At 32.3% G+C, this 13863-nt stretch overlaps 1 protein-coding gene across 4 annotated transcripts in view; it reads right to left on the reverse strand.

Annotated features, from left to right (window-relative positions):
* Window positions 1-1172: 1172 nt before the first annotated feature.
* LOC25492222 (disease resistance protein RUN1) overlaps window positions 1173-13863 on the reverse strand; it is a 29266-nt gene continuing 16575 nt past the window's right edge. The window contains exons 1-7 of one of the 4 annotated variants that reach the window (XM_039833196.1): window positions 6175-6773; window positions 4847-5942; window positions 4513-4731; window positions 3662-4369; window positions 2884-3567; window positions 1846-2019; window positions 1173-1659 (exon numbers count right to left, since the gene is read on the reverse strand). In XM_039833196.1, coding sequence (XP_039689130.1) covers window positions 2902-3567; window positions 3662-4369; window positions 4513-4731; window positions 4847-5942; window positions 6175-6677 — 3192 coding nt within the window. In that variant the 5' untranslated portion in view covers window positions 6678-6773 and the 3' untranslated portion in view covers window positions 1173-1659; window positions 1846-2019; window positions 2884-2901. Of the gene's footprint in view, window positions 1660-1845; window positions 2020-2392; window positions 3568-3661; window positions 4370-4512; window positions 4732-4846; window positions 5943-6174; window positions 6774-13863 lie in introns of those variants that run through there. The other 3 variants (XM_039833198.1, XM_039833195.1, XM_039833197.1) reach the window with 3 other exon arrangements.

Below are 13863 nucleotides of genomic sequence, written 5' to 3' on the forward strand. Positions count from 1 at the left end.
CCAACTTAGGTGTCGAGTTTCTTGCGGAACACTCCAACACTATTGGAAGCACAATTCACTATGACTCTCTTCATCTATCACTCTTTCACCGTCAAGAAAACCTCTCAACTTTCTCTATTTCGAAGCCTTTTTACAACAAACCTGTGGATGCTTCAACTCAAGAAGCAAAGTTTCGTAACGTGTCTATGATGATCGATGGATGGAAAGTTCATGGATTTGGAGAGGCTTGCGGGTTGGTGTATTTGGATTTACGATTTACTGCTAATGCGAGATACATTCAACCAATGTGGCCGGTTATGAAAGACAAGCTTGTAGGTCATTGTGGAGAAATGAAAGTTGAAATGTGTGATTTAGGTTCAAGCGTCGTTGTTAACCCGTTTCTTGCGTCGTGCGATGTTTATAGTGATTTGGTGACTAACGTTAGGATTGCGTTGTTTGGAATGTTGATCTTTCTTCTTGTGATTGCTGTGGCTGTTCCTCTTATTGTTGAGCATTTCTTTTGTTCTGCCATTTTTTCTTGAGTCTCAGTTTTTTCTTCTTCTATAGGAATTGTAAATATGGTTTCTTTCATTCTTGATGGATTTCAATTCCATGTGTTAGTTGTGTTGTAGAGTTTCAGTTCTTTTCTTTCTTTCTGAATGATGAAAGTGTAATAGAGATAAACAATAGTGTAATAATAATATGCAACACTTTGGATGATTGAAAGTTTGTATTTGTTCAAAATGTAATAATGCAATGCCACTTTCTTCCCTTTTACATTTTTTTCTTTATCAATCCAATAGCCCTTTTTCTTTTCTTTAATTATTATTGTTTCTATGGATATTTGTGTTATATTGTTTTTCAAGATTCTGCTGAATTAGAACTACAGAATAGAATTTCATTCTTCTGAATGGAGGTATCTACTAATGGAAGCATCAAGAGACCTAAAAGTTAAATCTTTGATTGCAATAATTTAGATAGATAATAATAAAATGGAGCTCAAAAACAGGGTTAACAATTTTGATAACCTTTACTCTTGTTTTTTGGAATAAAAAAATTATTTATTAAAGTGACACTAACGGTCATTTTACGATCATTACTTGAATGTATTTGAACTCCGCACTTAAGGTTAAGAGCTTGTTGACCATTTTCTGTTGTGAGTCCTGAAATTATGAATGTTTTAACATCATCTGTCGATATGAAAATATGTACATACTCTTGTATTCTTAAAAGCAATTTAATCATACATACATGACTAGTACATTGTTTTAAAAAACTATACCAAGATGGATAAAAAAGAGACTTGCTATTAATTACAAACCCGAACTTTGACGAAACACAAGAATACTTTCGTTTCTTTGTTCGATAAATAGCTTTTCTGCCAGATGTGGAAAACAGAACTTCTGTCTCAGAAACTTACAAGCTCTGATATTCATCTGATTTTCTGTTTCTATAAGGATTGGTGAATATCACATCCTGCTCTATGCTGCTTTTCTTCTTGAACACAGTGGATTCCAATTTGTCTACTAAGATTGAATTTCTCAAAACTCTCCAATGCGAGCGAGTTTGGAGATTCTGAGGTGCAAAGCATATCAATACTCACTTCCCGTTCGAACAACCAATGGATTCTGCAGTGCGAGCGACCTGTAGACTTGTCGCATGATGACTAAAGATGGTTTCCTGTGAATGCTTAGTTTTGGTTAGAGAAAAGTTGTTTTGGACAAAAGATACACATTTACATTAACAACCAATGATAAAATTAAGGCTTCTTTCTAACATATTTATCAACCAACATTTGTATTCAAAAGATCTTTCATTGAGATTATGATTAAAACCATTTATACTTTCAAAGTATAAGGATCTTACTTGCAACAACATTCATCTAGGATCCGCCATAATTTATTAGACGCTGCGTGAAAGTGGCAAACGTCCACTGCACCTTTTAGAAGTTCGGGACTGAAGGGATACATCTGGAGGCACTGACAGATGGATTCCCATACTTTCTTCAGACCTGGTTTCTTCTGATGTGTCTGAAGCATCCTTATGAAATAGTTGAACAAAAAATCAAGTTATAACAGATGTGATAACTAACACAATATACATTTATGCTGCATTTAAGATAGTCAAATTTTTATCAGTATTGTTTCAATGCCAATCATATGACATTGGGATAGATACATGATTAAATGCATTAAGATATAATAGATGTCACTTCCTATCAGAAACCCCCGTGAAAAGTGATTAAACTATTCCAAATCCAATCTGAATCATAATTAATGAGATTAATAGTAAATTTAACTTCATCCAATAATATTCAAAAACTTTTTCATTAACCAATAAATTTACTGTGTTTAAAGGCTATTAACTTTTTCACTCAAAAGATGCATTCAATCCATATAGAACAATAAGTACATAAATAGAAGGGGAGAACAAGCCTAGATTTTCTTAATCTTTACAATAACTCATGAAGACTTTCAACATCAAATGTCTAAAATTTACAATAAGATGGTCTACTTATTGAACTTTAAGCAGTTGCAAACTCTGAGAACCTTTATTTCGACATTCTGAACCAATAGAGCAAGGAGAAAAACAAAACAAAACAAAATTGGTAAAAATTATGCGTAACAATGTTAAGTTATAATTTCTAAAATTTCCATCAATCGAGCTGGAAAAAAACATGCTTCCTATGAAATACCGACACAGACACGGACACCAGACTCGACACTGATTTGTCAACACCAATAGCGAGAAAATCACATGTGTCGGTATTGGATGCCCTGGATCAGAAGTGTGTGTCTACAAAGCATTTTCGACAGAATCTTAAATCATGTCTCATCATTTGAAAAACTCTTTCAGGTAGAGACAATTAATTGGTTTATAAAGATAATAATGACAATGATGTACCTGGACCAAGGAATATATCTAGCCATGGTGTTCCTTTTCTATTGTTTCAGTAAGCACCAAGTTCCGCATGCCTGACACTAAAGCTAGATGTTGCTGCTGCAAAATTTCTGTCTCTGAAACTCCCACTTCCACAAATCTATGCTTTTTCAGCGAAGGATGAAATTGTGATAATGAAGCATTGAGATATTCATCTAATTTTCTCTTTCTACTATAAGGATTAATGAATATCACATCCTCATTCGTGTTGTTTTTCTCCTTCAACACGTGGATTCCCATTTCTGTACTTCTTAACCTTTGAACCACATCCGCAGGCATCCTACTAAACTGAACCTTAAACTCCACATAGATCCATTCATTTTTTAAAAGTGCTATGTGAACTATATTACAGAGTTCAATATTTTCTTCCAAATTCATATCAAACAAATATGTATGTCCCAAAAAATACGGCAATTTAAATTCGTGTTTTGGAACTGTACATTCATAACCATTGACAAAAAAATTAAATCTGAAAGAAATATATTGAACATCCGGAAGAATAATAATAGAAGTTATAGAAGGGATCTTTTTACGGAACCAGAAAGAAATTGATTGACCCCTGCTTTGATGCTCGAACCAATCTGGAATCCTAATCCCCTCTGTTCCGTTTGGGAAACAAATATTGGTGCACCCAGCCTCATGTAATTGCTGTTAGTTTAGCATAAGATATATATTACACATTGTTGATTATATGTGAAATACTACATATCAAATACTATTGCAAGAAAAAACAACAACAAACCTGACTCAATAACATTCTTCTACTTGAGGAACTCAATGATTTACATCCTATTGCTTCAAGATATTTGAGATTCGGTGGAAACCCTCTAATTTCCTCTAGATGGTCGTTGAAATTCAATACGAGGGTCCTCATAAGGTGACATTCATTAAGGTACTCGGGAAGAATTTTGAAATTGCAACGGGATAAGCTTAGAAATTTCACATTAACACACGACTTGAGAACTATTTGGAGACATTCATATGGGAGATAGTAAGCATCGAGATGAAGAGTTTCCACATTTGAAAACATTATAGAATACATTTTCTCATTATGTTTTGGGAACCTGAGCATTTTACATGCCAATAATGATAAGTGGAGATTTTGAAATGAAAATGGCAATTCTCTTGTGGAAGTTATACACATTCCAATCTCTTTTGTATTTGTCATCTTACATAATAGTTCTGGAAAACACTTGAGTCTCTTACAATAAGAGACGTCCAATTCCTTAAGAGAGGGCAGCCATAAGGGTGGAAAACTCTCAAGCTTCCTGCATCCCCATGCATTTATGATTTCAAGTTTATTTAGGTTCCCAATCGAATCGTGAATTGCAATTAAATTCCTACAAAATTGAAACGAGAATTTTTCTAAATTAGGAAGACCTGAGACATTGGGTATATGGGTTAAATATTGACAATTGTCCAATGTCAAGACTTTCATATCCTCAAACCTCTGCATAAACACAAAGAAGAAACAAACAAATAAATTAAAAATCAAACACTATACTCTCATAGTGATATTATTTTCTTGACAGAAAGAAAATCATTGTGAATTTATAAATATATACAATTAGAAAATGAAATTATTTCACTTGCCTTGCAGAAAATAATAGATGATAGAGACTCTGAAGAACATCCATTCAATTTCAATACTCTCAAACTGCATGGAAGATACTTGGGATCTTTAGAAAAAGAGACATTTTCAATAATAAGTGTTTTGAGATTTGTCATCTTCTTGAAGGCCTTTCCATTCCAGTCTATTACCAGATCCATTGAGGGAGAATTCAGATATATCATCTCAATTTTACTTGTTCCCTTTTAACAGAGAAAAAACATAAAAATGAATCAACCACAATACAAATAAAATATTGAGAACATGTAAATGTAATTAAGGGTAAAATAAATATTTGTTCATAGATATCAATCTTACTTTGTTTTCCTGTAAAATATGAACTATGTCATTGCGACACCACAACCTACTACGCTTTTCACGCTGTTTAGGTGATTCTTTCCGGACGATTTCTTTACCCATGACCTCTAGCAAGTCATGTAATGTCACTTTATTAAAGTTGCTCTTTATGAGAGACTTATCAACCAACCCTCGAATGTGGCTCTTTATGCAATAACCATAATGACTTTGAAGTATCTCTTCGACTTCTGCCAATCTACATCCTTTGAACAAACAAGCAATATCCAAAAAGACACTTTGTTGTTCTTCGTCCAAAGCATCAAAACTTACTTTAAGTATCTTTTGGATATCTTCATGTGGAATTCTTTCATACTTATCTAATGTAGATTCACATTCTGCAATACTCTTTCCAAACAAGTTGGAACCCACGACTTCTATAGCTAATGGAAGGCCAGAAGCATACGCAACTGCACGGTTTAAAATCTCTTCATAACTTGAAGGAACTTTGTAAATTTTAAAAGCCATCCACCTCAACAATTCAAGAGCATTTTCCGTAGACATCCCTTTTACTTCATGCATAATTTCTATCTCATGATTGCTTAGTAAGTGTTTGTTACGAGTGGTAATGATAACTCTGCTTCCACAACCGAACCAATCACGTCCTCCAGCCAAAGCATGCAGTGGTTCCAAATTGTCCACATCATCGAGAATCAAAAGAATCTTCTTTGTATGTAGCCTTTCCTTTATATAAGGAATTCCCTCACTAACACCTCCTAACTTAATTTTCAGTGAAAGTGTTTTTAAAAGGAGTTCCTCCTGGAGATGTTTCAATTGATTTGAAGATGAATTTTCTCTCACATTTTCAAGAAAACATGAGCATTCAAATTGATCAGCAATACAATTATTAATTGATTTTGCAAGTGTTGATTTTCCCATGCCTCCAATACCATAAAGTCCTATCATGCGGACTCCACCATCAGATCCTTTATCAAGAAGCGATTTCACTTGTTGTACTCGAGACTGCAACCCAACAGGGTAACTGGCAGCATGTAAGGGCTGACGACTGATCTTGTTGGAGACATATTTGACTATCTTTCCAATAAACTTGTATTCATATCTATTCATGTCCAATAAGATAAATCAGTGTGTAACAACATCACAGTCACATCCATTTACTCATAATATATCATACATTTCTAACTATTTTGACTTATAAATAACTAATACTTGTTTAAAAATGTAAATAAAAAGGTGTTTCGAATTTAGGCTTTAAGATGGTATCATTGAGGAATAAAAATTAAATAAATAAAATGCAAAAAGGAAAACATGAATTAAGTGAAGAGGAGTACCCAGGACTAGAATGGTAGCCGGACAAGTTAGCAGCTTCGGTCAGAGCCAACTTCCATTGATGCAACCGCTCCATGTTTTTCTTGTTATTTTGGAAATTCTTTCTGTGCTTAGTGAGATGTTCACCATAACTTCCAGTTTGATGTCGTATGTGAGTAGGATCCACGCCATAGAAAACAGGAAAAACGAGACGACCCTTTGTCTTGTAGCAGTGAATGATGCGGACAAGTTCGTCCAAACAAAATGAAGAAGAGGCATAGTTGATAGAAAACACAGGAATAAAGATCCTAGACTCTTGAATGGCATTGTCGAGTGATGGTTTGATTTCATCCCCACTTTGCAGCTCACGGTCATCAATGAAGGTGTGGATTCCCTTGTCAGTAAGAGCTTTGTAGAGATGCCCAGTAAAACCGTTACGAGTGTCACTGCCCCTGAAGCTGAGGAACACTTGGTAAGTGAATCGATAGGAAAATGAAGAGGATGAGGAAGGTGATTGCCTAGCCATGAAAATTGAGAGAAACTGGATGAAAAAAGAGTTTGAGAATGCAGAATATGAGTTTAAGTTTTTGTGGTATGTGATGTGGAGTCTTCAGTATGTAACAACTTCCTGAACTACTTTCTATAGCCGTGTGGACCAATCACACAGTAAATAACATTGTAATGCCACATCTTCTTGGCAATTTCTTCATGTTTTCATTGTACTATTAGTAGGACCCTCTGATTTTATTTGGTTCTACACTTTTGTTAAAATAGCCGGAAGTTATGTGAAGTTAGTTAAGGTAGTTAGACTAGAGTTAGTAATCAACTATAGTTAGTTGATAGCTAAACTAGAGTTAGTAGCTTAGTTAGAAGTTAGTTAGAGTTAGTTACTCAAACTAATCTCTATATATAGGAAAACTATTGTACTCATTCATCATCTTTTATCAATCTATTCATTTCTACAATGAGTTACTTTGAGTATCTCCCTCATGAGTACTCTTATGCTTGCTATCTTGCTTACATCTATGACTTTTCTCCCTATGATTCCATGATTCTTAACAACTTTTACCAAGTGGGAATTTTCCTTGCCATTTCGTACTTCTGTAAAGTAACTTTAGCTAAAGAAAGGTAAAAAAAAGGTAAAAATTTATGTCTCTTGGTATAAATAATACTATTTGTATCTTTAACATTTCTCATGCACATGCTTTTAAAATTGGTGACATTAGTTAGATATTTGTTTATACACCAAATAGCCACTTGACTATCTGCTACTATAATAGAATAATGAGTGTGATAGCAAATGAAGCAACATGACTATCAAATGAAGCAAGATGATTAACAATAAGGATTGTTAAGTGAAGTGTTAGAAAAAGTTATGCGTCAACATGTGAAGTCAACAATGAATGATCTTTATGGAAGTTTTGTGGAAACAATCAAATGAAATTGACAGTCCCACCACCAATAATGCTCTCTGGATTTTTACTTAATAGCTGCTGAAGTTTCTTCTATATGGAAATAAAAATGTTAGGTGAGAAAATAAAAATCTTCACTACTGTAGGTCATAACCAGTTGAATTGCTTTGTAAGAGTTTTGCTTGCTTAACCATTGCTCCGGGCCACATTTAACATTCTCCTTAATGCTCCGGGTCATGACTATTCAATCCCGTAAAAAATAGTAAAATGTAATTTAAGTTATTAGTTTTTTTTATTGGAAATTAGTTATTACCATTTATAGTTGTGAAGTTTGGGTACTTCATGATGCACTCAGAAGCGTAAGCTAGAGAGCACTAAACCTAGATTGAAAAGAAAAAAGTTTGCATGCGACAAACTTGTAAAAATAGGATTTCAGAATCCACCGGAAATTGAGAAAACTCTATAAAATATTATTGAATGACTCTATAAAATATAAAATATTATTGAATGAATAAAAGTTTCTTCTTAAGCTATAACCGTTAATAAATGGAAATATAACAAAACCCTGATGCAGTGGCGGATCTTTTTGGGAGCGGAGGGTAGCCACGGCACCCCCCACTTTATTTTATTTTATTTATATATAGTGCTAGTGCAGAGCTCATCTTCCATGGCTGAACACTTCTCCCTCATGGCACCCCCATATGTTCATTTCATTAACCATCCACACAGAATCTTTCGGCCAATGATCTCAAATTTTCATATCCATGTCGCCGCAGATTCGAATCTCAATTCCTTTCCTTCCTTTAACTCTCCTGTTTTCTCTCTTTTGAAATTCCATTGCCTTTGATTAGAAAGAATACAGTGATACCTTTAGTGTTCTGGAAAGCCCAGTTAAGATTTGAATTAGAGATGGGGTTGGAGAACATAACCATCTGAAGAAGACGAAAGGGGTCAGGGGGTGTAAGATAATTGGACTGAACAGAAGAAACAAAAGTGGGGCAGAAGATGATGATAATGGAAAATGGGGAAAATTGATTGAGAAATTATTGTATATTCAATTTGATTGAGAAACTTGATATAAAAATTGATTGAGAAAGGTTTAAGGGTTTGGAGAAGGGGTGAAGAAAACGATAGAACTTCTTTTCACCCTTCTCAGATAGCTAATAGTTATAAACTAGTAGTAGTAAATAGTAGTATTAGTAAAAGTGGATGTGGGTAAATTAATTCTCTTATCATTATTATTTGGAGGCTAAAATATGGTTTTGGTCCCTGCAAATATGTCTCGTTTTGGTTTTAGTCCCTGCAAAAAAATTTTGTTGTTTTTGGTCCCTGCAAAATATTTTGTTTTTTGGAAATAGTCCCTGCAGGGACTATTTCCAAAAACAAAATATTTTGCAGGGACCTTTTTCAAAATCAAAAGATTTTGCAGGGACTATTTCTCTAATAAATGGTTAAGTCATCATGTGACACGTGTGCAAATTATCACAAAAGTGGAGCTAGGGACCAAAACCAAAATGAGACATATTTGCAGGGACCAAAAACAACAAATTTTTTTTGCAGGGACTAAAACCAAAACGAGACATATTTGCAGGGACAAAAATCATATTTTAGCCTTATTTGAAAGAGCACTGGTTCTAAAAGCTCACAATATGCTAAGTGCAACAAATGGTTTTAAAAGCCTACATTATTACTTTTTTTTTTACAAGAAAACCCTCTCCTTTAATAGATATTTTACTTTTTTTTTTTCTTTCAGAAAAAAAGTATATAAATCTCTTATGAATTTTAATTATAACATTTTAGTTAGGTCAAATGCATCTAAAAGTCCTTTAAGTTTTTCATTTTTCCCAAAGTCGTCCTTTAAGTTTCAAAAGTCTCAAACGAGTCCTTTTAGTTTTTGAATCGTTTCAAACAAGTCCTATTGTAGATAACATAGTTGGTAATTGCTTCCTTGAACTCATCTTTGCTACCAAATTTGGCTCCTAACACCCACTTAAAATTAGTCATTTTTTAGGCATGACAAATGGTGGATAATGCTCTTTGTTGCTATCATCTAAATCATCACCATCATCCTCTAAAAGGATTTGTTTGAAACGATTCAAAAACTAAAATAATTTGTTTGGGACTTTTGAAACTTAAAGGATTTGTTTGGGACTTTTGAAACTTAAAGGACGACTTTGGAAAAAATGAAAAACTTAAAAACCTTTAAATACATTTGACCTTTTAGTTAATATTTGCGGCTCCCCCTAATATTTTGATCAAGATCCGCCCCTGCCCTGATGGGTTGAAAATCCAAAATAGAACATAATCCAATGCTTTGTTTGCGAGTTTTGAGGGGAAGGAAAAGAAAGGCTAAGGAGGGGAAGGAAAGGAAAGGGAGGGAAGGGAGAAAGGAGGGAAAACCTTCCCCTTGTTTGGGAGTTAAAACACCCCACCAAGGAAAGGAGATGAATGACTTATGTTATAATTTTACTATTTTACCCTTTTTCTCTTAAAATTAATACATTGTGTTATACTTTGTAATTTATCTTCTAATTTATTCAAAAGAGCTTATCTCATTAAAATAAATTATTTATAGAATAAAAAAAACTTATTACAATCACTTTATAAAAAACAACTTATTTATACAAAACAACTTATTACGGTCTCTTTTTAAAAAACAACTTATCTCCTGAAAAACAAATTATTACGATCTTTTTTTTAAAATACAACTTATTCAAAACAACTTATTTATGCAAAACAACTTATTACGATCTCTTTTTTCAAAAACAGCTTATTTATTCAAAACAGCTTATTACGACATCTTTTTCAAAAACCGTTTATTCAAAACAACTTATTTATACAAACAGCTTATTACGACATTTGTAACGCCCTCTTTGAATTATTTGATTGTTTTAATAAGTTTAGGATATATTTATATGATTATGTGATTTATTAAGTGGATTATTTTATTATTTAATGGAATAGGATTTGAAAATAAAATAAGATTAAGTTGTGGGGGCTGTTTTAGAAATTAGATGAGTGATATATTGTTAAGTTATATGTTGATATTTATTAGTATAATATATATATTTTTTTTTTTGACAAAAGTATAATATATATGTTATTTGGTGTAGAAATATATATGTTATAGAAATATAGAAATATTTTATATATATATATTAGAATAGAATATTGAGACTTGTAGGGCATATTTGGAATTAAGAGAAAATAAGTAGGTTAATGATTTATATAAAAGGGGAGAGTTAGATTAGAAAATAAGGATTACGTGCAAACTGTTTTTGGGAGAAAAAGGGAGAAAGTGAGAAACCAAGAGAAGAGAGAAGTCAGAAAAGAGAAGAATCTTGTGAGAAGAGGAGCAATCTTGTAGAGTTCGATCGATTAACCTAAGGTAAGGGTGGGACTAACATTCAATAATCTTGAGTCTATGATTCTGAAAATTGTATTTAACATGTTGTAAGTTTAGTTTTTGAGAATTTGAGAATTAGGGTTAAGAGTGATGATTGTGATGATTTTGAATGAAAGTGAAGTTGAATAATATAGGTTGCTTTTTCTGATTTTTCTTTTCATCTCTGCCCTGAATTTGAAATGAAAACTGGTATTGATTGGTACAGAATTGGTCTTAGGTGATAACACGAAAGTTGTAGGTATGGATGTTAGCTTTCTAATTCTGTTGGTCTGACGTCAAAACGATTTAAAGAACTTGAGTTATAGTCAAATTACTGCACGTAGGTCACAGTGAAATTTTATGAATTTCAGCACAACTTTGTCCGAATTTGAAATGAAAACTGGTATTGATTGATACAGAACTGGTCTTAGGTGTAAACACGAAAGTTGTAGGTATGGATGTTGGCTTTCTAATGCCGTTGGTATGATGTCAAAACTATTTATAGAACTTGAGTTATGGTCAAATTACTGCACGTAGGTCACAGTGAAATTTTATGAATTTCAGCACAACTTTGTCCGAATTTGAAATGAAAACTGGTATTGATTGGTACAGAATTGGTCTTAGGTGTAAACACGAAAGTTGTAGGTATGGTTGTTAGCTTTCTAATTCCGTTGGTTTGACTTCAAAATGATTTATAGAACTTGAGTTATGGTCAAATTACTGCACGTAGGTCACAGTGAATAATTGAATATGATTGATGAATTAATATATGTATATGTATATGTTTGTGAATACGATATTGTTCATGATTGATGAAGTGTTATATGTATATATGATGTTTTAAGATGTTGATTACCATTTGATGTTGTTATATTGTGATATAATTATATATGCATTACTTGAATTATATGTGAATAATTGAGACGTTGTTGACTTGCATTTGATATTATTATGTCATGTTGTTTTTGTATACTGATGTGTTGCTGTTGTTATTTAACTAAGCTGCATGAGTCGGTCTAAGTTGATTAAGATGTTGGTGATGATGTTCCAAATTATTGGACTATTTAAGAGGTCGTTGAATTAAGATGTTTAAGAGGTCGAGTCCATGCATTAGCATTCAGCGATTGGGGCTTGATGCTCCGGAAGTATAATAATACTCAAATAGCGATAGGGGCTTGATGCTCCGTATTGGTACCACATGCATATAAGAGGTCTAAGTTGCATAGTCAAGTTGTCGAGTTGTCAAGATTGTCAAGTTGTCGAGTTGATAAGTTGTAGAAGTTGCGTTGTCGTTGTCGTTGAGCTGTCATTTGTCAATGAGTTGTTAATAAAGAACTAAGTGAAGTATTAATATTTATTAATCATTGTTGTTTATGTGTTATTATTATTATTATTATTATTATAAGATGATGAATATGTGTTATTATATTATGATGAGATGATGATTATGTTGTATTATATATGATTATTATAATTAAGTGATGATTATGTTGAGTTGTATATGATTATTATTATTAAGTGATGATTATGTTGTGATTGATTATTATCATAAAGTGATGATTATGTTGTGTATTAAAGATGATATTTATGATGTGATGATCTATGTTGGTTATGATTTGGTTATTATGTGCTATATGATGATGTTTATAGTGTGATGAATATGAAGTTAATGATAAACAGAAGTTGGTTGAGTTATAAAAATTATTACATTAAGGATTATTATTACTAATATATGAAGTTATTTATGTTGTTAAATATAATTAATGAATTATATGTTTGATATTATTGTTTGTGAAATCTCACCCCTTCTGCTTGGAAATGTTGCTCTTCGTATGAGTAACTTGCAGGTGATCGAGTTTAAGTTGTTGTTAAATTGCTGTCGTGAGTGGACTATCTCTCACGTGTGTCTTAGGTGCTCTGATACGTAACGGGATGAGAACTTTGTTGCATGCTTTTCTATTCCTTACGTAATGTTTATGAATTTACATGACTAAATTGTTAATTTGATTTTTATGAGATGTTTTGATGAGGCCTTAGTGCCAAAGTTATTTAAGATGTTTGAATAAATTCCGCTGCGAAGTATTAAAAATTATGTTATTGAATTTTGAAGGATAATTAGTTAATTATTCCGTTTATGATTTTAAGAAAAGAAGTGTGACATTCCGTTTATGTGAATTACTCTGATAAATGTTTTGAAATTTTTACGTTGGGAAAACAGGGTGTTACAACATCATTTTCAAAAACAACTTATTCAAAACAGCTTATTTCTACAAAATAGCTTATTACGATCTCATTTTAATAAACAGCTTATTCAAAACAACTTATTTATGCAAAACAGCTTATTACAACCTCTTTTAAAAAAACTACTTATTCAAAAGAGCTTATTTATGCAAAACAGCTTATTACGACATCTTTTTCAAAAACAGCTTATTCAAAACAACTTATTTATACAAAATAGCTAATTACGACCTCTTTTCAAAAAACAACTTATTTATAAAAAAACAGCTTATTACGACCTCTTTTCCAAAAACAGCTGATTCAAAATTGTTTATTTATGCAAAACAGCTTGTTACGACCTCTTTTCAAAATACAACTTATTCAAAATAACTTATTTATGCAAAACAGGTTAATATGATCTCTTTTTAAAAAAACAACTTATTCAAAACAGCTTATTTATCCAAAACAGCTTATTACGACCTCTTTTCAAAAACAGCTTATTTATACAAAACAACTTAGTACGATCTCTTTTTCAAAAACAACTTATTTATACAAAACAACTTATTACGATCTCTTTTTCAAAAACAGCTTATTCAAAACAACTTATTTATAAATAAAAAAACAACTTATTACGACATCAATTTCAAAACCAGCTTTTTTATGCAAAACAGCTTATTACGACCTCATTTTCAAAAACA

This window comes from Medicago truncatula, chromosome 4, assembly GCF_003473485.1.
Source record: "Medicago truncatula cultivar Jemalong A17 chromosome 4, MtrunA17r5.0-ANR, whole genome shotgun sequence".
Lineage (NCBI taxonomy): Eukaryota > Viridiplantae > Streptophyta > Magnoliopsida > Fabales > Fabaceae > Medicago > Medicago truncatula.